The 24326-nt window shown below is 38.2% G+C and overlaps 1 protein-coding gene across 2 annotated transcripts in view; it reads left to right on the plus strand.

Annotated features, from left to right (window-relative positions):
• The window catches only part of itchb (itchy E3 ubiquitin protein ligase b), a 36826-nt gene that overhangs the window by 6149 nt on the left and 6351 nt on the right, over positions 1-24326 (plus strand). For both annotated transcript variants that reach the window (XM_079589593.1, XM_079589594.1), the window contains exons 3-19: positions 777-918; positions 4262-4386; positions 5640-5774; positions 5856-5901; positions 7457-7632; positions 10105-10300; positions 10758-10853; positions 11688-11862; positions 13672-13741; positions 14101-14185; positions 15559-15687; positions 18609-18681; positions 19566-19637; positions 19835-19923; positions 22498-22657; positions 22775-22908; positions 23970-24110. In XM_079589593.1, the coding sequence (XP_079445719.1) occupies positions 777-918; positions 4262-4386; positions 5640-5774; positions 5856-5901; positions 7457-7632; positions 10105-10300; positions 10758-10853; positions 11688-11862; positions 13672-13741; positions 14101-14185; positions 15559-15687; positions 18609-18681; positions 19566-19637; positions 19835-19923; positions 22498-22657; positions 22775-22908; positions 23970-24110 (2044 nt within the window). The remainder of the gene's footprint in view (positions 1-776; positions 919-4261; positions 4387-5639; positions 5775-5855; positions 5902-7456; positions 7633-10104; positions 10301-10757; positions 10854-11687; positions 11863-13671; positions 13742-14100; positions 14186-15558; positions 15688-18608; positions 18682-19565; positions 19638-19834; positions 19924-22497; positions 22658-22774; positions 22909-23969; positions 24111-24326) is intronic.

Raw genomic sequence — 24326 nt, forward strand, 5'->3', positions numbered from 1 at the left:
ATATGCAAATTTGTGCATATTTTTTGTACACTTTTTTTAATAGGTACCGAAATATATTAATGGTAATTGTCAAGTTTAAATTAAATGTTTTTTTTTATATATATATACATTTATGAGACTTAAAAAAACATGTTTTATTATAAAATAAAAAAGTTTTATTAAAATAAAAAGTAAATAAAGGGGCTATAAACATGTTTAATTACACACATTTTACACGTTTTTGTTTTATTTAAAAAATATTACTACAAATTTAAAAAATAAGTTTTATTATATTTTTCCCCCACATTTTCTCTGGACTTTTGTTACGTGACTTTTGTAATAATATGCATATTTTTTGCACATTATTTTGAATGTGTGCAGACCTGTAATTTAACTATCAGATGAGTTTTTCTAATTAGCAATTCATGAGACTTTATTTAAAACATTGTTTTAAAAATAATTTTATTAAAATAAAGTTTTGCTTTAAACCGGTTTATTTACACGCATGTTTTATGAAAAATATGATTTAAAAATGTAAAATATAAAAATTATAAAAAATAAAGTTGTATTAGAATTTAATCCACATTTTTGTGGTGCCTACATCACTTTAAAAAAATAATAATATTAACTTTGTGCATACTTTATGTACATTATTTTTAAACCAATAGTTCCAACACAATGAATTTTCTAGATTCTAGCCTTTAGTTCCTCACTAACAGCAGCTTTCCTCATGCCTGGGTCACCCGTGTCGTGAATCATGCCGTGTTGTTTTGACCATGTGTTCTTCCTGTTTGCAGTGATCTCTGCCAAACTCAAGGACAACAAGAAGAACTGGTTCGGCCCGAATCCGTACGTGGAGGTGTGTGTGGACGGCCAGTCCAAGAAGACGGAGAAATGCACCAACACAAACTCGCCCAAGTGGAAGCAGTCGCTCACTGTGTGAGTGTGCTTTACTTTCTGTCTGTCTGTGTGTGTGTGTGTGTCTGTCTGTGTGTGTGTGTGTGTGTGTGCTTTACTTTCAGTACCAGCACTAATGTTTGTGTGTGTGTGTGTCTGTGTCTGTGTGTGTGTGTGCTTTACTTTCAGTACCAGCACTAATGTGTGTGTGTGTGTGTGTGTGTGTGTGTGTGTCTGTCTGTGTGTGTGTGTGTGTGTGTGTGTGCTTTACTTTCAGTCCCAGCACTAATGTGTCTGTGTCTGTGTCTGTGTCTGTGTTTGCTTTACTTTCAGTACCAGCACTAATGTGTCTGTGTCTGTGTCTGTGTCTGTGTTTGCTTTACTTTCAGTACCAGCACTAATGTGTGTGTGTGCTTTACTTTCAGTCCCAGCACTAATGTGTCTGTGTCTGTGTCTGTGTCTGTGTCTGTGTCTGTGTCTGTGTCTGTGTCTGTGTCTGTGTCTGTGTCTGTGTCTGTGTCTGTGTTTGCTTTACTTTCAGTCCCAGCACTAATGTGTCTGTGTCTGTGTCTGTGTCTGTGTCTGTGTCTGTGTCTGTGTCTGTGTTTGCTTTACTTTCAGTCCCAGCACTAATGTGTGTGTGTGTGTGTGTCTGTCTGTGTGTGTGTGTGTGCTTTACTTTCAGTCCCAGCACTAATGTGTCTGTGTCTGTGTCTGTGTCTGTGTCTGTGTCTGTGTCTGTGTCTGTGTCTGTGTCTGTGTTTGCTTTACTTTCAGTACCAGCACTAATGTGTGTGTGTGTGTGTGTCTGTCTGTGTGTGTGTGTGTGCTTTACTTTCAGTCCCAGCACTAATGTGTCTGTGTCTGTGTCTGTGTCTGTGTGTGTGTGTGCTTTACTTTCAGTCCCAGCACTAATGTGTCTGTGTCTGTGTCTGTGTCTGTGTCTGTGTCTGTGTCTGTGTCTGTGTCTGTGTTTGCTTTACTTTCAGTACCAGCACTAATGTGTGTGTGTGTGTGTGTGCTTTACTTTCAGTACCAGCACTAATGTGTCTGTGTCTGTGTCTAGGGCTGGGTACCGAGTCTCGATACTTTTTAGGTACCGACCGAATTGCCTCGATACTATCGATATCGAAAAATGACAGGTTGTTCGGTTCCAGATTTCGATACCTAAGGAGTTAACTCGTCAACGTCAGCGCTCAAACAAATACATATGAAATGCACAACGACACACATAAAGTCGCTCACGCACATACACGCAAACTCTATTCACACGAAACGCGCGGAACTCTCCGCGCACACTCATATGAGACGCGCGCGCGCACGCAGAAACTCTCGACACGCATACTTATGAGACGCGAGCACACACACACACAAACTCTCCGCGCACATATTCATATGAGACGCGAGCACACACACATAATACCTTAAAGATGTGGAAGAGTCGATCAAAAGTGTGGCTACATTTCTCCAGGCTCGATGCCAACAGCGCGCGATGCAGTATTTGCGGTAAAAATAATTGCTGCAAAGACCAGTACCACGACAAATATGATGAAGACCTTGACAGTGCACGGAGTAAACATAAGAGCAGAAAGTTGCTCCGTCTTCGACTGGTAAATGAAGAGACATCTTGATCACTCCAGTGTTTATATTGCAATAAATAATAACCTACTGAATGTAGGCTACACTGCCGTTCAAAAATGTGTTGGTTAGTCAGAATTGTTTTTCAGTAAGGATGCATTAAAGTTATCAAAGGTGACATTAAAACATGTGTAATGTTACAAAATATTTCGTTTTTAAATAAATGCTTTTCTTTAGAATTTTTTATTCATCAAAGAATCATGAAAAAAATTGTCATAGTTTCCAAAATATTAAGCAGCAAACTGTTTTCATATTTCTGAAGGGTCATGTGACACTGAAGTAATGATTTTGGAATAAATTACATTTTGAAAAATATAAGAGATACGATTTTAAATTGTAATACTATTTCACAATATTACTAAAGTTTTACTGTATTATTTATTTAAAAATTCAGCTTTGGTGAGCATGAGCGCTTTATAAAAAAATGTTTGTTCCTTTGTGCACTGGCTAAGGAGCATGAGTCAAACTGAAAAAATAAAAATAAATAAATAATAAAAAAAAAAATTCTGAGGTAATATCTTATGTAATCTTGTTAAAATGGATTTCATAAAATTGGTATCGAAAAAAGTATCGTTAGGAACCGGTATCGAAACAGAGGTATCGAAATTGGCACCGGATCGAAAGATTTTGAACGATGCCCAGCCCTATCTGTGTCTGTGTCTGTGTCTGTGTCTGTGTCTGTGTCTGTGTTAGCTTTACTTTCAGTACCAGCACTAATGTGTGTGTGTGTCTGTGTGTGTGTGTCTGTCTGTGTGTGTGTGTGTGCTTTACTTTCAGTACCAGCACTTTCAGTGTGTTTGTGTGTGTGTGTGCTTTACTTTCAGTGTGTCTGTGTGTGTGTCTGTGAGTGTGTGTGTGCTTTACTTTCTGTGTGTGTGCGCTTTACTTTCAGTACCAGCACTAACACGTGTGTGTGTGTGTGCTTTACTTTCAGTACCAGCACTAACACGTGTGTGTGTGTGCTTTACTTTCAGTACCAGCACTAACACGTGTGTGTGTGTGTGTGCTTTACTTTCAGTACCAGCACTAACAAGAGTGTGTGTGTGTGTGTGAGTGTGCTTTACTTTCAGTACCAGCACTGTGTGTGTGTGTGTGTGTGTGTGTGTGTGTGCAAACACATTGTCAAGTGCCTCAATTCTCTATTAAATGCTTTCATCCTCCTGACGTGCAGTGATTGTTAAGAATGACGTCAGAACTCCAACATTAGACATTCAGGTTAAGACTACAAGTAGAGACTTTTGAAAAGCTCTGGGGAAAATGGATTACACGTTTATCATAACAGAGAGAAGGGAGATAAATGTTTGCATATAAATATTCCCGTCACACATGTGACCACATGTGAGACAATATTACTTCAAGCTGCATGAAATTTGTATTTGTATGAATGTCTACTTATGTATGAGTCTACAAGCGCGTATAAGTATATATGTTTACATGATAACCTGTTGACTCCAGGATCTCTTGTACTTGTTGATTATGGAAAGAGTTTTTTATTTTATTAAGTTTTTTTTATTTAAATTTGCATGTAAATACCCATGAAGCTGTGTTGACTTTATCTTTGTTCTGGAAAGTAAAAAAAAGACAAAAGAATGACGTCAGAACTGACTGCATTAGTAGTGGTGTTTAAGTCAAGCTGCAGTGTGATCAGAACTCAAGTATTGAAGTTGAGTGTGTTTTCCTCCTCTCTTGTGTTTCTGTAGATCTGTGGTTTCACAGGTTTGTAATTTCTGTTGTGTTTCTCCATCAGGATCGTGACTCCGTTCAGCAAACTGATCTTCCGGGTTTGGAGTCACCAGACGCTGAAGTCTGACGTTCTGCTGGGCGTGGCCACACTCGACGTCAGCGAGACGCTCAAGTCACATGACATGAAGAGTGAGTTTCTATGCTCAGTTTCTATTTGTGTAATTTTATATATATATATATACACACACACACACACACACATACGTCAACATTTGAAGTGGATCAAAAAAGTTAATCAAAGTTGTCCTAAGACAAGAACGGGTATTGTTCAAAATTCATGTATAACTTTGATGAAAGGTTTTGATCCACTTCAAATGTTGACTACTGTATATATAAAGTTATAAATGTTATGTAATATAAATGTTATATATATATATTAGAGCCGGGACTTTAACGCGTTAATTAAGATTAATTAATTACACAAAAAATAACGCGTTACATTTTTTTCACGCATTTTAATCACACTTATTTTTGCACCGCGGAACGTTTCTCACTGGATGAGTTTAGGCGGACCGATTATACTGGAGCACCAATAGCGTTCATATTCATAACTTGATAACTTAAGACAACAACAAACCACAGTGAACATGAACAAAGAAGCTGACGAGACCGCTTTGGTTGGCCCCGTGGATGGGACATTTTAAAAAACGAACGGATGGAAGCGTCGATAAGAGCATGGTTGTGTGCAAGCTTGTGCAACAAGGAATTCGGAACGGCTATTGCTACACTTAATGGCAAAAATAGCACTGGTCTGCTGGACTTGGTTGAACAAAAATAAACAATATTTTGTTGCTTAAGCTTATGTATTCAGTCATTATTCAATGGTATACTAAAAATCTATGTGAAAAAAATTACTTCTCATTGTTCTCAGGTCAAATATTTATATGCGATTAAAATGCGATTAATTTCGATTAATTAATTACAAAGCCTCTAATTAATTAGATTAATTTTTTTAATCGAGTCCCGGCCCTAATATATATATATATATATATATATATATATATATATATATATATATATATATATATATATACTTTTTAAAATCGTATTAAAATTATAAAAATATAAATGTCATTGAATAATTTTAATTTAAAATGTAAATGTATTTTTTTTATGTTAGTTAATACATAAATATAATATAAACATTAAAAAATAAACATTCTAATAAAAATATTGATATAATGTAAATCTAAATTTGTATATGTTTGTATAATCTAAATAATTATACGGTAATTTGTATGAGATGTGTGTGTGTGTGTGTGTGTGTATATATTTAAAAAAAAATTATTTTTATTTTTATTAATCATTCAATAATGTTGTTAGATATAAAAATCGATATATATAATCATGTAAGTAATGTTTAATTGACTTGTGTGGTCCAGTCTGCGAGGTTGTGCAGACGCTGCAGTTGTGCGCTGACCAGGATCAGGCCGATAACATTGGGGATCTGTCCGTGTGTTTGGACGGTCTGCAAGTGGATCCAGATCTTTTCCAGTCGGCCGAGGCCAACAACCAGAGTCAGTCCCTCTATCCCTTTCAATATCAATGCTATGTCACACTGAAAACATCACACATGGCTAATGTTGTTTCCCCCCCAGGTGCTTTAAATGGCGAGTCGGAGCTTAACGAAGACTCAAGCAGAAGGTATCTTCATATCATTCAATAATTAACTAGTGTAAATTAAGAAATGATTGTCTACATAGTGTTTCCTTTGTTGTTATTGTGCTGATGGCAGTTTGATTGTACCACAAATGATCAAAGGAACATGTGATTGGTTGAGGAATGTCCTGTCTGTAATCATATTGCGTACAATAATTTAATATTCAACAATATTATTGATCTACTTGCATTGACACCATTACATGAGAACTGAACTGAGCTGGACAATGACATTACAGTTTTCTCCAGAGCGGCTAGATATATAAATGAACTAAATGACTAAATTACATTTTAAGATATGGGCCGATTATGTGGAAAACCAATGAAAAAAAATCTTTTTTCGAGTGAACAGACGTTCAAAAATAATCTCCCAAAGTTTCGTAGTCCAGATAATTGAGTAAAGGTATTTAAATGACTATTAAAGTTCACAAAGTTTTACTAAATTCGCTGGAAATGAACATTGTTTTTCTCCACTCCTCTCGAGCATGTCCCGGGTATCCCCTGAAGCGTCACCATCTCTGCTCTCCAAACATGATGTTACACGTCGTATAGAACCAATCAAAAAGCTTAGAAATGTACACAAAGGTTGATCATTTGTCAATGGGAAGCCCCGTTTCGACTGACCGGCACGCGATTGGTCCAGCCATCCTCCGGTCAGACTCAGCGCTCTGTGTAAACAAGCTAGCAGATCTCCTCAGAAAGATGAAATATTGTTAATTTGAGAAATGTCGTGTTATATATTAATGTCTTTGGTCAAATTAAGCTGTAAAATAAATAGTTTAACCTTTTAAATGCAATGGATTTTGAAAGATATCAACAAAAAACGGGCAAAAAACATTAAAAGCGATTTTCTCAGGTTTTCAATTGGAAAAAGAGGGCAGACGACCATAATTCAAATGTGTGTATATTTACAAGCATTCATGGTATGACTTTGACTAGGGTATCATTTGAAAGCTTATGGTCTCTTCTTTCCATTAATACAAAAATATCTCATTTTGAGAGTGATGTGTGACTCATTTTGCTGGATCAGGTCACAAATTAATAACTTTTTTACAACAAAAATGAACCATCACTGAACTTACTTAAGCTGGACTATAACACTATTTTCTTCTAGACAAACTTTGATGCATTATTTTCCTGTTATCTCTGTAAAGCTGCTTTGAAACAATCTGTGTTGTAAAAAGCGCTGTATAGACCTTATGAACTTTTTGCGGTCGCTCTGTATATTTCTATGGCATTGCTATCCAGGAGTAATTAGCTGGTGAAGTGGATTTACTTATTGTAAAGTTAATGAAAGTTATCATGAGGATTGTAATGTTTAAAGCAGATGTCTAAACAAACGTCAGTAGACCGGGAAGATTTTAAAACGAGCCATTCATTCATATAAATATATAAGATCGCTGTGAAAATACAGACCGGAAGACAAAAGACGAGGAGCGCAGCGCTGGAAAGGGGCGGAGCTACATAAGCTCTATAAATAATGCTGACTTGGTTTTGGATTCACAATCGTGTGTGTGTGTGTGTGTCTCTCTGTGTGCAGTAGCAGAGATCCGTCCCCAACGGTCTCGGATGGTCAGGATCGACCGTCTGCTCCTAACGGTCGTGTGAATGGATTGGACTCTCCGTCAGGGTCATCAAGAGGATCACGAGCCCCAAGACCCCCCCGACCCTCGCGACCACCCCCGCCGACCCCACGCAGACCCACGTCTTCCCCAGGTGACCCCGTCTGCACATACTCACCGGCTGAATCTGAAATCGCCCCCTATACCCACAAACAGGGCGTTATTTGAGGGGACAGCCATTTGTAGTGGTATAAACTAAAATTGATGGCAAACACACTTTTATTTAATTCATTTACCACTATAACCAGTAGATGGCGGCAGTGGAGCACTTATTGACTTATAGAGAGCCTAAGTCCCGCCCCTCCGCTTCCGGCTCATGGGACCTTATTTCGAAAAAAATATGTATGGTAGTCAATGGCGAGAGACAACTTATCTTTTTATTCCGTCCGAACTGTGCCCTGAATTACACACATGATGCTTGTCAATTTAAAAGATAATTATGAAAGTCAAGAAAGTCGCAGTTTGTCATAAAACAGAAGAGTAGCGTTTAGTTTTATGTGAAAATCGTTCAATGAACTACATCTCTCGTCTCGCACTATACGTCACCGTTGCTCGTGTCGTGTGTGTGCGCAGTCTGGTACAACACACTCCGGCATCACGGCGTAACGTTACGATTATAACGTAAGACTATATAATCGTGGTGGTGATGGCGCAATGAATAAGACACATGCCTTTGGTGTGAGAGACCCGGGTTCGAATCCACTGTGAGACACCAATGTGTCCCTGAGCAAGACACTTAACCCCTAGTTGCTCCAGAGGCGTGCGACCTCTGATATATAGCAATTGTAAGTCGCTTTGGATAAAAGCGTCAGCTAAATGAATAAATGTAAATGTAAATAGAAAACATGACAGACGGTAGCTTCAGTAGAGTTGGCTTCAGTAGAGTTGGCTTCAGTAGAGTTAGCTTCAGTAGAGTTGGCTTCAGTAGAGTTAGCTTCAGTAGAGTTGGCTTCAGTAGAGTTGGCTTCAGTAGAGTTGGCTTCAGTAGAGTTGGCTTCAGTAGAGTTAGCTTCAGTAGAGTTAGCTTCAGTAGAGTTAGCTTCAGTAGAGTTAGCTTCAGTAGAGTTAGCTTCAGTAGAGTTAGCTTCAGTAGAGTTAGCTTCAGTAGAGTTAGCTTCAGTAGAGTTGGCTTCAGTAGAGTTGGCTTCAGTAGAGTTAGCTTCAGTAGAGTTGGCTTCAGTAGAGTTGGCTTCAGTAGAGTTAGCTTCAGTAGAGTTAGCTTCAGTAGAGTTAGCTTCAGTAGAGTTGGCTTCAGTAGAGTTGGCTTCAGTAGAGTTGGCTTCAGTAGAGTTGGCTTCAGTAGAGTTAGCTTCAGTAGAGTTGGCTTCAGTAGAGTTAGCTTCAGTAGAGTTAGCTTCAGTAGAGTTAGCTTCAGTAGAGTTGGCTTCAGTAGAGTTGGCTTCAGTAGAGTTGGCTTCAGTAGAGTTGGCTTCAGTAGAGTTGGCTTCAGTAGAGTTGGCTTCAGTAGAGTTGGCTTCAGTAGAGTTGGCTTCAGTAGAGTTGGCTTCAGTAGAGTTGGCTTCAGTAGAGTTAGCTTCAGTAGAGTTAGCTTCAGTAGAGTTAGCTTCAGTAGAGTTAGCTTCAGTAGAGTTAGCTTCAGTAGAGTTAGCTTCAGTAGAGTTAGCTTCATTCATTGAGAGAAAAGGTATGACGTCACATGTGCGCCTTTTGGGTTTGTAGTCTTTGTAATTACGTATGTTCACAGTCTTATACCTCAACAGTTTTACATCAAACTGCGACTTGAAAATGTATCTTTTAAATTGACAAACATCATATGTGTAATTCAGGGCACAATTCAAACGAGATCAAAATATTTGTTGTCTCTCGCCATTGACTACCATACGATATTTTTCCAAAATAAGGTCCCATGGTGCACCGGAAGGGGAGGGACTTAGCCTCTCTATTAGCCATTTTCACTCCCCAATTTAAGGAAAAATGTAGGAAGTCACAAAGTCTCATGAAAAACAAATCTTTTCTTTATATTGTGGCTGAATTACACTGAAAACAAGTAAAGAGCGCTCTTTTTATAACCACTGAAGCTGCTGGTCAGTTCGGTATGACTATAGAAGAACAAAAGGACATTCAGTAAGAGTAGAATATTTAAATGTAGGTTTTTGCACGTTACTGTTGTTAATAAACGTTACTTTTACCTGCATCTCATTCAAGCTCAGTGCTTTACTGTCAACTTTCCAATAAACAAACATGTAATGTTATTAGTAACTGCACTTATAATGCAAAACAATTGTAATGTTACGTTTAAATTAAATTAATGATTAAAAATACTCCCCAGCGTTTCCAAATCAGGCGCCAGCATCTGTAAAACGTACGTTTCTGAACTTTTCTGAAGCCCTGATTGAAAAATAAAAAAGTCAGAAAAGTCCAAAATATCATCCAGACTGATTTATTGGTGTGTGCTTTTTTGGCCAGTATTAACTGAATTGTTCATCTTTTTAATGAATCATATTTTGAGTGTGTGTTATTGAAAAATCAACCCTAACTATTGATTGCATTTATTAAATAAGATTGCATTTATTAAAATAGTGGTGAAATCCCCTCCTCTTTGCAGCTTCCTCTACTGGTTCAATTCCTGACGGCAGCGATTCGTCTCGTTCAGACACTCCCGTTCGTAATCCCTCTGGGGGAGGAGCCTCAGAGTCTAGCCCCGCCCCCACAGTGGATCAGCCTGGTAGGACGGCTCTCGGTGTAGCTCCCGCTCCCAGCAGGATTCCCAGCATCGCCAACACCGGACCTCTGCCGCCCGGGTATGACATTCATATTACCCAGAAACATCTGCATTGGCCATAACTGCACACATGTGGTTAATAAACAAGTGTTGTTGGTTTACATCACCTTTCGTGATAACTATAGCAGCTTTACAATGATAACAGGAAAATAATACAACAAAGTTTGTTTCTAGAAGAAAATAGCGGCATAGTAAGTTCAGTGATGGTTCATTTTTGTTGTAAAAAAGTGATTAATCTAGTTAATTTATATATATATATATATAGCCGCTCTGGAGAAAACCGTCACTTCCTAAATAACTTAATTTTGATCAATATTTCAGGAAACGTGACATAATATCTTAAGTCATTTTGCATATCAGGTAAATGTATCTTAATTTAAGAAAGACAAAAATTCAGAGGAAGAAAATCTTTTTTTGCTGTGTTTTTCCATATTATTCGTCCACTAACTGTAGTGTGTGTGTGTGTGTGCGCGCAGTTGGGAGCAGCGTGTTGATCAAAACGGGCGTCTGTATTTTGTCGACCATGTGGAAAAGAGGACGACTTGGGAAAGACCGGAGCCTCTGCCCACAGGGTAGGAAACTGAATTATGGGACACGCCCTTAAAAGAATGCAGTATGCATACTTGACGCATACTTTTAACATATTTAAACTGAAAAACACTTTCAGGTGGAGTTGCTTAATAGTTCAGGATCTGGCGTTATGTTTCGACACAAGATCTTATGTATTTTGCATATTTTCTGATAATTATATTTGAATATATACATGAAAAACAACTGCCCAATGCAACCTAGGTGAATCTTATCAAGCCAAAGTCAAATTTCACAACAATATAAATTATATTCTGTTTAAGAAAATGCTGCTTATATTTTTAGGATCACCTTTTTCCACGGTGATTTAGCGATGTGTAAAACCACATATTTGCCTAAAAAACAAGTCGACTAAACGAACTTATTAGGCTGGTTTCACCTGAACCACGTTTCCTAGGGTGCGTTCACATAAAACACATTCTTGGCTAGATGAGCAATGAGTATATTATATTTTAAAGTTGTTTAAAAGATGAATGCATAAACATTTTTGGCCTAAAATGAGCTTTTCAAGTTTCAAAACCATTGAAATGAACCAAAGTGCTGTCCATAAATAGTAAATAACTCTAAAATACATAACATCAAAACATGACACCAAGAAAATCATACAACCAATCACTCACAGTTCTCAGACCTAATCAAACGCCAAAAGCTTGATAAAATAAGTAAGTCTTCAAGTCCTTTTTAAAAACATCCATGCTGGACGAGGATTTAAAGATAATAGCAACACGTACTAAAGTTTGTCGGGAGCATGTTTTGAGAGGAGCGTAGTAGATGACGTTGGGACTGGTAAGGGATTAACATGTCCTTCTCTCTTGTAGTTGGGAGCGGCGCGTGGATCAGATGGGACGGGTGTATTTTGTGGACCACATTACCAGAACCACCACGTGGCAGCGGCCCACGATGGAGACGGTGCGAAACTACGAGCAGTGGCAGCACCAGCGCAGTCAACTACAGGGAGCCATGCAGCAGTTCAACCAAAGGTTCATCGTCGGGGTGAGGAACTTACACACACAGATCTGATAAATGAAGAAGACTCGGGGGGTCTAAAACACATAGCCGTGTTTACACCTGGTGTTCAGATGCGTTTTGGTTGATCGATCACAAGTAGACGAGGGAGACACTTCTCTGTTTACACCTGGTGTTTTAATTAGTCTCTTTTGTCCACTTTTAACCACTTCTGTCTTGATTTCTTCGAGGGTCGGGTAAATATATGGGCTTTCCCAGATCTTTTGATCTAATGGACGAAATAAGCTCACGCAATTTATATAAGAACACGACTGGAGACGACGGAGAAACACGGCAAGCAGCAGCTTTCATTTCTGCTCTGATAGACGCAAGACCAGCCGAACACTGTGAGTGTGTGTTAGAAATCAGGAATGATGAGAGAATATTGTGCTTGATACGTTTTTCATCTTCAAACCAAACTTGGGTCTCTAGCCGACAAAGTTTAAATCCGGTCGAATTTGTTTTCAACTACCTCTGGAAGTGATTGAAAGTGGACAAGCTCAAAAAGTTTTAGACCTTGTTTACACCTGTATTTAGTGTCGTCCATTTGTGATCCGATCGACTAAGGCTACGTTTACACGTGGACGGCTATTTTCATAAACGGACATTTCTCCTCTCTCCGTTTTCAAAAATAACATCGTGCACACCTGTCAGTTTTCAGAAAAGTGTTCGTTACACAAACCCGTGTATATGCCGTCAAGAGCATGCCAAACCTGTAGGTGGCAGTGTAACAAGAAGCTCAAGCCCACGTTAGCCAATCAGAATCCTGAAAATAGTCACATACTGTGACGCCGGCTGCCTAAAACTCAGTTTTTCTCAGTTTACATGCAAACAAAGTTTTCCAAAATCTCCAGTCTGGCCGGAGTTTTTAGAAAGAATCGTTTTCAGAGGCGAATTCTCCATTTGCGTGTAAACGAAGGGCACAAACGAAGGGAAATGTCTCCATTTTTCAAAATAACATGTACGTGTAAACGGGGCCTAAAATGCATCTTAATACCAGGTGTAAACAGGGCCTTACTTGTATTATTGGGAAGTTATCTTATAAAGTTATGGCATTGAAAGTTATTAATTTGGGGACTTTTTATATACACTATATGGATAAAAGTATTGGGACAAGTGTTTCAATCAGACCCATTGCCACTGGTGTATTAAATCAAGCACCTATTATAGAACGGTACTTGCCTGACTGCATTGTGCCAAGTGTAAAGTTTAGTGGAGGGGGGAGGGGGGGGGGGAGGGGGGATTATGGTGTGGGGTTGTTTTTCAGGGGTTCAGGGCTCGGCCCCTTACTTCCAGTGAAGGGAACTCTTAATGCTTCAGCGTACTAAGACATTCTGGAATAAAAAAAGGCCCTTTTTTAATTCCAGCATGCTCCAGTGCACAAAGCAAAGTCCATTAAGACATGGTTGGATGAGTTTGGTGTGGAGGAACTTGAGTTGCCTGCACTGAGCCCCGATTTCAACCACATCAAACACCTTTGGGATTAACTGGAACGTGGATTGCTAGACACGGGCTTCACGTCCAACATCAGTGCCTGACCTCACAAATGCTCTACTGAACGAATGATTAAAAATTCCTATAGAAACACACCAAAATCTTGTGGAAAGCTTTCCCAGAAGTGTGGAAGCTGTTATAGCTTCAAAGGGGGGATCAACTCCATATTAATGTCTATGTATTTATAATGCGATGTCATTACAGTCCCTCTTGGTGTAAAGGTCAGGTGTCTCAATACTTTAGTCCATATAGTGTATGTATAATCCAGTTAGCCGTAATGTTTTCCTTTGTGTTTCTCTGTAGCTGCAGGATCAGGCTACAGCCACCCAGAATAAGGAGTTTGACCCGCTGGGACCTCTGCCACACGGATGGGGTAAGAGAGCGACAAACCCTTATTTCATCACCAGGAGAAACTGCTGTGGAAACGGTTTCTTCTCTGTTAATATGCTGGAGTAGCAGCCACTTTTTATTGTTCTGGTAACCTTATTATCTGCACCTGCAAAGCGGCACTAAAATTAGCCACTACATCCCTCAGTGTCCCAATTTAACAAATGAGAACCGATTGCTCCGTGCAAAAGCCAGCTGGAGAAAATAGCTCAGATGCTGAAAATAGCTTTGAGTGATTTGTTTGAGGGAAAAGTTTGCAGAGGTTTAATCACATCTTGGCGCTGTTATTTCTTACAGTCCTCCTGTTATCTTTCTCTTATGTTTTCTCTCTCTTTTTTTCCTCAGAGAAGAGAACAGACTCTACTGGCAGAGTTTATTTCGTTCATCACCCGACCAGAGCGACGCAGTGGGAGGATCCGCGCACTCAAGGGTCAGATCATCTTTATCTTTTTCCTCTGAACGCTTAATGCTCACTAATGAAAAGTGGAAGCCTCATATAAAGCAATAAGCCACAAGTTGCATGTATGGTGTTTAAAACTCTCTAAAATGCCAAACTACAGAGAGACACAATAAAGCACCCTGGACATTAAAGGATTCGTTCACTTTTAAAAAACAAATTGCTGATAATTTACTCACCCCGATGTCATCCAAGATGTCCATGTCTTTCTTTCTTCAGTGGAAAAGAAATTAAGGTTTTTGATGAACACATTTCTCCATATAATGGACGTCAATGGGCCCCAAACGGCTCAAGGTCCAGATGACAGTGTCAGCGCCGCTTCAACGGGCTTTAAACGACACCAGACGATGAATACGGGTCTTATCTAGCGAAACGATCGTCATTTCAAAAATAAATAAAAAAGTTTAAGTTTTATAAGCACAAACGCTCGCCTTGCTCTGTTCTGTGATGCGCGTTCGTGACGTCACGTAATACGCAGTTACGTTGAAAAGGTCACGCTTCTATGAAAAGTAAAACATTTCTGTCCTGCTTTTTAATATTACAACACCAGGATACGCACACGAAATGGGCATTTTAAACGATAAACTGACACAAAGACATTTGAATATGTGTGTATGGTCCTCCTTCTGCACATTTGTAAACACTGACTCGTCAAGCGTGACCTTTACAACGTAATTGTGTATTACGTGACGTCACGAACGCGCATCACAGAACAGAGCAAGGCGAGCATTTGTGCTTATAAAACTTAGACTTTTTTTATTTATTTTTGAAATGACGATCGTTTCGCTAGATAAGACCCGTATTCATCGTCTGGTGTCGTTTAAAGCCCGTTGAAGCGGCGCTGACACTGTCATCTGGACCTTGAGCCGTTTGGGGCCCATTGACGTCCATTATATGGAGAAATGTTTTCATCAAAAACCTTAATTTCTTTTCCACTGAAGAAAGAAAGACATGGACATCTTGGATGACATCGGGGTGAGTAAATTATCAGCAAAAGTTTTTTTTAAAGTGAACTAATCCTTTAATGACCTTCAATGTAAAATAACAACTGATTCGACAACTTTTGGTGCAGAGCTCAGAGACATGACTCAGAAGTTTTCTTGTTGATATGTGAGTTAATGTTCCACAAAATGTGGACGTTGTCCTGTAGTTTCCGTCTGCGCTGTGAATATGTTCCAAATAATACATTGTTTCAGTTTATGATCTTCATTTTATTCTTATTTGTTAGTGAGGAGAAGTGAAGTATTGATTTATACAAGTAATTATTGACCAGCTCGTCTGAAGAATCGTTTCATAAACGGTTGCTTATTAAAGTGTTATCATGGCTGTGTTTTTGTGTTGTGCAGTTTGCTAAATGAGAAGGCACTGCCTGAAGGTTGGGAGATGAGGTTTACGGTCGATGGAATCCCTTACTTCGTAGATCACAACCGGAGAACCACTACTTACATCGACCCACGGACTGGAAAGTCCTCCCTGTAAGTGCAAATGTCCATCAAACACTCACTGATTGACAAACCTGGATGGATGCTCTTGAGATCATTACCATATTTTCCGGAGTATAAGTCGCATCAGTCAAAAAATGCGTCATGAAGAGGAAAAAAACATATAAGTCACACTGGACTATAAGCAAACCGATTTATTTCACAAAATCCAAGACCAAGAACAGACATTTAATCTGGAAAGGCAAGTTATTCAGCTCCACAACAGCACACAGAACAACAGGCTGAATAGGTGTCCGGTGTGTTAGCGTAACACATTACCAGTTATTCAGCTGCACAATAGCACACAGAACATATACCTGAGAGGCTGAATAGGCTAAACTAACGTAAGCCAGCGAGTCCAACAAGTTACCGGTCAGCAAGTTCACCAAGTTCCCGATCTCACTCCTCAACACTGAATCCATTGAGTTCTTCCTCGGTGTCGCTTCTGAACAACTCCGCTAACTAGAGCGCCCTCTCGCGGCTGTAGACGGTAATGTTTTCTCTTGGTTCATCTCAGTCAGTATGAATTAATTTAGATATATAAGTCGCACCGGACTATAAGTCGCAGGACCAGCCAAACTATGAAAAAAAGTGTCTATGGCTAGCTTCTAGGTAATTGAGCATCAGCGTCAGTTCTGGCAGGCCAGGTAGTCAAGACGCTGCATCGCTATTTGCTAACAACACAGCCTCATCAGCTGAGCTGCATTAGCTGGTTAACTCCCCTCGAAGCTAAATGGCTCGCTCAAACAGGGCGCCCTATTTAAAGCACTTTCAGTTGCATCCCGTCTACTTGCTTGCTGTTTGCTTTGCTGCTGCCCGCCACCTCCCCTGCTCCTCCTTGTCGTGTATAACATGGCATTTGCTTATGTCATTGCTGCCTGCTCTGTTTAATAGGGGAATAATTTAGCTTTCCCAGTCCTAAACTGTGTGAGCGTTCCCTTATGCTGCTGCTGTCCTCTGACTCGCTGCTATTTCATGGTGCTCATGAAAGGTCAGAGGACTCCGTGAACAGAGCCATACCGCCAAATTTAATTAAGAATTATCAACTTGAATTGCAATTTATTCAATAGAAATTCTTAATCATTTTTATTGTCTGTGTGTTCTTGACTTTATGGACCTGACAGAAATGCTAACATTATGAAACAACAGTTTTCATTTGCATTGTTAAAGTTGGAATACCAATCCAGCAGAAAAAAGGCAACTTCGGCGTCGCTTTGAAAGCCTTCTCCCCTCATAAAACCCTTCCATCAGTGAAAAGCCACACCGATGTTGACCCGTGATTTTTGCCTTCATTTCTATACAATATCTGCGGTCATTCATTTTCGTGGAATTCTGCGGCGTCTTTTTCTGCTGCTTCTCATTAAAGTTAGTGAGGAAACGCTCTGTAGTGCTGTGTGTTCGCTGTCGGCTACGGTAGAAACATGACGTCACAATATGTCGACCTTCATAGAAGGGGGTGTAGATATAAATGCTTATGTAGATATAAATGACTCATTCTAAGGTAATAAAAACATAACGGTTCATTAAGTAAGGTCTTTATACACTTAAAACATAGTTATAGATCTTATATTGCATTTCTGTCAATTGATCCTTAGAAATATTACACATTGCACCTTTAATGACCATGATAGCACGTTATTTTGGCTGCTAATTATGTGTAGGCCTACTATATTACATATTTATTATACTTTTTACTTGTATCATTAAATACAGTTGTGTTTATGATAAAAAAACGCATTATATTTAATTACATTTTTACTGCCGACGGTCTCCCTTCTAAGCAATTTACTAGCGTTGCCATAGGAACGCTTCGGCTTTTTCCACCCGGAAGAACGTACTGTTGTGACGTCACGGTGAATTGTCACATAAAACTGCAAATAAATGTGGATATCTAGGGATTTTTTTTTATTTTTTTACCTTACTGGAATCGATAAGAATCGTTAAAATTAAAACGATACCCAACCCTAATCATGATTAACAATTTGAATGTATTGACAGCCGTAGTCTGGAGGCTGGCCTGAGAGATTCATATCGCATGTTCACTTGATTTAGCTCGCGGATGCACAATGATCTCTTTCAGGCGGACCGTGTGTTCATCCGACTTCGGATGCGTAACTGGAAAAACGGGTTTGTGTGTGTGAAACTGAATTCGATTGTTATCTTCCGTGATGAGTCAGCTCAGAGAACGCAAACACACCTCTCGCTGTCGAGCTGGAGAATGTGTGTATTGATTTACATAAAGTGTCTTTAAGGTTCAAAGTGATCCTCTATGTCAGAGGAATGTGAGACGTGCTTTAGATGACAAGATATTCTCATAAAAACAAACAGCGTTACCCGTCACGAGCGTCAGAATAAAGGCTAAACATGCTAACTGTTATTAGGACTTGTTCAGCATGTGAATGAATGAGCGTATCAGCTGTTCTGGGTTCAGTCTGAGGACGTTTATGAAGAAACCAGGCAGGTTTAGCAGGCATTTTCATATTTTGACTTTGAATCGGTGATCGAGACTGCAAAACACTTCTCTGAATGTGTGTCTTTTCACATTATAATAAAGATATTGCACATTTTAAAGTTACACTACATTTAGTAGCAGCACTGACAGATTCAGCAAGTCATTTGTGTCTGAATGCTTGTTTATTATTATTATTTGTGAAATCCGAGTCAAATGGATGACTTATTTTTGTGTGCAAACCAGTGAGGACTACAGAATAGAAACATTTTGTGACCAAAGAATCACAACCACTCTAATAAAAATGTGTTTTTTAGCATTACTGCTTTAGATTTAGAAGTGTGTTGACTCTACAGATCAATACTTGTATGCAGATTGAAACTAGGACCGAAATATAAAGCCGTTTTAACAGACTTCCCCTTCCCTCTTCGTATAATGAGTCGTTTCTCTCTTTCCTTCCCCTCAGTGAGAACGGTCCTCAAATCACATATGTACGAGACTTCAAAGCCAAAGTTCAGTACTTCAGATTCTGGTGTCAGGTGAGGGTTTCCTTCAGTTCTGCATATCTCCTCCAAATGTGTTATTACACTGCAAAAAATGCTTTTCTTACTTAGTATTTTTGTCTTGTTTCCAGTCCAAATATCAAACGTTTCTTAAATCAAGATGCATTTACTAAAGTAGTAAAATTACATAAGATATTAAGTCTTGTTTTATGGGGAAATAAATAAAACTTAAGTGAGTTTTTGCTTAAAACAAGTAAAATGATCTGCCTATGGGGTCAGAAAAATAATCTTGCTTCTGTTTGAATGAGGATTATTTTTCTGACCCCATTGGCAGATCATTTAGCTTTTATTTAAGCATCAACTCACTTTTAATAATATTTTTGTCTTGTTTCCACACCAAATATCTAAAAATTATTAAATCAAGATGAGTAAAATGACCAAAGATATTATGTCCTGTTTTCCGGGGGAATTAATCAAAATGAAGTGAGTTGATGCTTAAAAAAAGCAAAATGATCTGCCATTGGGGGGTCAGAAAAATAATCTTAATTTAAACAGAAACAAAATCTTAATTTAATTTAAATAATTTTTCTTACCCCATTGGCAAATAATTTAACTTGTTTAAAGCAAAAACTCACAAATTTTTTATTTATTTCCTCAGAAAACAAGAATTAATATCTTATGTCATTTTACTACTTTAGTAAATGCATCTTGATCTAAGAAACGTTATATATATATATTTGGACTGGAAACAAGACAAAAATACTAAGTAAGAAAGGCATTTTTTGCAGTGTATAGATGGATAATTATAAAAATTTGAATGAGTTAACATCAGAATGACATTTATGATAATGTGAACTAGATATTTTAACTTTAGTTCTATTTTAATCACCTTTTTGTTTGTTTTTAATTTTTGCTCATAGCAATTAGCGATGCCACAGCACATAAAGATCAACGTCAGCCGCAAGACGCTGTTTGAAGACTCGTTCCAGCAGGTACTGCCGTACAACTTCACAATATACCGTGACTGATGTTTTTTTTATTTGTAGCTCTAGCTTTTTAAAAACCGGATCAGAGTTTAACAGTTCTCAGTGGAGCGGGTTTAAGTGTGTTTAAACGCTTCGGACACGGCACAGTTATCAGCTCGGGTCTCTGAGATGTGAAGTGACGTTGTTCTGGTGTCTCCCGTCAGATCATGAGTTTCAGCGCTCAGGACCTGCGCCGCCGGCTGTGGATCATCTTCCCCGGGGAGGAGGGACTCGACTACGGAGGCGTCGCAAGGCAGGTTTCAGATTTCACACAGTTTGGAGAACAAATACCTAATCGAACCATTCTGTGCCGGCAGAACTTATTTTTGACACATATTTGGGATATTTTAGCTTAAGACTATGTCTACAAAGAAAGTATACACACAATGTTTATATTTTGTGTATGTGTGTGTGTTTATATATATATATATATATATATATATATATATATATATATATATATATATATATATATATATATATATATATATATATATACATACATATATGTATGTGTGTGTGTGTGTGTGTGTCAAGTCACCTTTATTTATATAATACTTTGTACAATACAGATCGTTTCAAAGCAGCTTTTTAGTGATAACAGGAAAATAATGCAACAAAAAAATAGCGTCATACACAGTCCAGCTTAAGTAAGTTCAGTGATGGTTAATTTTTGTTGTAAAAAAGTTATTAATTTAGTTCATTTTTATGTCTAGCCACTCTGGAGAAACTGTGATGTCATCGTCCAGCTCAGTTCAGTTCTCATATAATGGTGTCAATGCAGGGAGATCTATAATATTGTTAAATATTTAATGTCCCCAACTAAGCAAGCCAAAGGCGACAGCACACACACACACACACACACACACACACACACACACACACTTGTACATCTATCTTTGAGGACATTCATTGACACAATACAATCTCTAGCAGTTTACCCTAACCTTACCCATCACAACTAAGTGCCTAACCCGAACCCTTACCCTAAACTGACCCTTAACCTCATTATAACCTTATCCCTAAAACCAAGTCCTGACCCTTAAACAGGACTTTAAAGGGGTCTCAGAAAGTGAGGACCGGCCAAAATGTCCTCACTTTACTCTTTGTCCTCACTCCAATGGTCTAAAACTCAAACTGGATAGTTGATAGTTGTACACACACACACACACACACACACACACACACACACACACACACACACACACACACACACACACACACACACACAAAACAAAAACATTGTGTATACTTTAAAATATATAACACTTAGTTCAGGTCCTTGATTCTGATTGGTCAATAGCCGTGTTTTATTTACGATAAACACGACTATGACGCATCACACAATGCTTCTGTGTATCACTCACTGATCTATATAATGACATTGTCATTATATAGATCAGTGGTGTCACTACACTACACCCTTAGCAACCACTCTTAGCAACCTAAACATGTTTGTTCTCATTAATATTGTTCATTGAAGCTTACTGTATTATGTTGAGTAGAGACTTGTGAGAGAGAGAGTGAGTGTATTACCTGTATTTAGATATAGCATTTTCCATCAGGTCAGTCTAAGTTCATAATAAAATATTATTATATTTTGTCCTAATAACAGTTAAGGGCTTTTTCCCGTGCCTGACACTGAAGCAAGACTCAACTTGACACATGCTTTCACTGTTCACAATCACAAGTTTCAGTCCTTTAAAAAGTCTTCTCCGCTGCCTGACTCACTCGTGACTCGTGAAGACAGTGTTTGCCGCCATCTAATGGTGTACTAGTGTAACTTCTGTTGCTGTTCATGCTATGGGATATTTCTTGCAGAGGAAAGAAAACTTTTAGTGATTTTACTTCATGAAATTCGTTGATGAATAGAAAGTTGAAAATATATTTTTTAACATTATAAATGTCTTTACTGTCACTTTTGACCAATTTAATGCATCCTTGCTGAATAAACATATTATTTTCTTTCAAAAAAAAAAAATCGTACTGACGCCAAAACTTTTGAATGGTAGTGTGTGTTACAAAATATTTCAGAAAAATACTTTAAAAAGACAACAACTTTGTATTCATCTAAGAATCCTGAAAAAAATGTACACAACTGTTTTCAACATTGATAATAATAATAATAATAATCATAATGTTTATTGTGCATTAAATCATCATATTATACTGATTTCTGAAGGATCATGTGACACTGAAGACTGGAGAAATGATGCTGAACAATCAGCTTTGATCACAGGAATAAATTACATTTTTATTTTACAATAAATATTTTTAATCAAACAAATGCAGCCTTCATGAGCAGAAGAGACTTCTTTTAAAAACTCAAAACCTTGCGATCCCAAAGTTTTGAACGGCTGTGTGTGCGGTGCGCGTGTGTGTGTACGTGTGTGTGCATGCATGCACACACACACACACACACACACGCACACACACACATTCATTACATGCATGCATGCGCACACACACACACAGCCGTTCAAAACTTTGGGATCATAAGATATATATATATATATATCTAGTGATTTGGTTTGAAAGTATCACTTGTGTGTATAACAGTTATTTAAAATTGTAATAATCTTACACAATATAATATTTTTTCTGCATTTTTAATCAAACAAATGCAGCCTTCGTGAGCAGAAGAGACTTCTTTTAAAAACATTAAAAAACTTGCGAACTTTTGAATGTGTGTGACACACACACAGCCGTTCAAAAGTTTGGGATCGTAAGATATATATGTATATCTAGTGATTTGGTTTGAAAGCATCACTTGTGTGTAGACCTCGTGTAATACTTTATAATAATGTGTGTTGTGTGTTTGGTGCAGGGAATGGTTCTTCCTGTTGTCTCACGAGGTGCTGAACCCCATGTACTGCCTGTTCGAGTACGCCGGCAAAGAAAACTACTGCCTCCAGATAAACCCCGCCTCCTACATCAACCCCGACCACCTCAAATACTTCAAGTTCATTGGACGCTTCATCGCCATGGTAATCTTGTTTTGCCATATTTGGTCATTGTCAGATTGTATTTCAATAAATTTTAACTGGATTTGGAAAAATCTCTATGGTGCCGGTTTAACATGTTATTTTTTCTGATTCCGGTAGGCCTTGTTTCATGGGAAATTCATCGACACGGGCTTCTCGTTGCCGTTCTACAAGCGCATCTTGAACAAGCCCTGGGCTCTGAAAGACCTGGAGTCCATTGACCCCGAGTTTTACAACTCCCTCATCTGGATCAAGTCAGTTTACCTGCTATACTCATGAATACTCATTAAGAAGTATAATGCATTAAAGTCTGTATGTGCTATCAGGGAACTTCGATATATAACCATAGTTCTGACTGATTACCGTATTCAAGTACGATTTATATTTACATAGAACTCTAAGGTACTATAATGCTTTTGGATATTCAGTTTTTTGAAAATATACACATTCATATAAATATAAGGTTCTAGATTATTTACTTTATTCAATTAAATTCACATTTATTTGTATAGCGCTTTTCACGATACACGTTACAATTTAGAGAGATCTGTTCTCAGAGAAGACTGTCTAAGTTTTGTATTTCCGAAATGTACATTTACAAAATCACAGTTAGCTTTTTAGGCAGAAATAATGAACTCATTGTTTTGTTTTTTATAGTCACTTTATGTGACCCTGGACCCCAAAACCAGTCACATGGGTAATTTTTTTTTAAATTGAGATGTATACTTCACATGAAAGCTGAATAAATAAGCTTTCCATTGATGTATGGTTTGTTAGGATAGGACAATATTTGGTCGAGACACAACTATTGAAAATCTGGAATCTGAGGAGCAAAAAAATGTAAACATTGAGAAAATCTCCTGTAAAGTTGTGCATTTATGTTCATGATTGTGCTGCATTCACTCACAAAAATACATGTTTTATATATTTACGGTAGGAAATTTACAAAATCTCTTCATAGAACATGATCTTTACTTAATATCCTCATGATTTTTGGCATAAAATAAAAATCAATAATTTTGACCCATACAATGTATAGTTGGCTATTGCCACAGATATACCCGTGCGACTCCAGACTGGGTTTGTGATCCAGGGTCACGTATACTGACAATAAATCAATACCATCCATTCAAATGATTGTATATGGATACTTTTAGTCAGTGGCGTGAGGTATTATGACTTCCTGAGTCTTTTCTGTGTATGTCTGGTGTGTTTATAAACCCCACGGATGTTTCTCAGGTCTGAAACGCAGCTCAGCGTAACATGATTTCAGTCACGAACGCCTCTCAAAGTGTGTGTGTGTGTGTTGTGACAGGGATAATAACATCGAGGAGTGTGGTCTGGAGATGTATTTCTCAGTGGATAAGGAGATCCTGGGTGAGGTTTCCACTCACGAGCTGAAGCCGGACGGCGGGAACGTCCAGGTCACGGAGGAGAACAAGGAGGAGTACATCAGGTGCCGTCTCTCAATCTCTCAATTAAACACTCGCTACATACCAAACCCCACACTGACACACATAAAGCCCTCTAGATGCTTTAAGGGCCTTTCACACTGAGCGTATATATATATATATATATATATATATATATATATATATATATATATTATTTGCCTGTAAAGTATGTTTCAAAACCAGGTTCTGTATTTGTAAGATGGTGTCTTTGAAGGTAG

The sequence above is a fragment of the Phoxinus phoxinus genome (genome assembly GCF_949152265.1).
Source record: "Phoxinus phoxinus genome assembly, chromosome: 18".
NCBI classification, from domain to species: domain Eukaryota; kingdom Metazoa; phylum Chordata; class Actinopteri; order Cypriniformes; family Leuciscidae; genus Phoxinus; species Phoxinus phoxinus.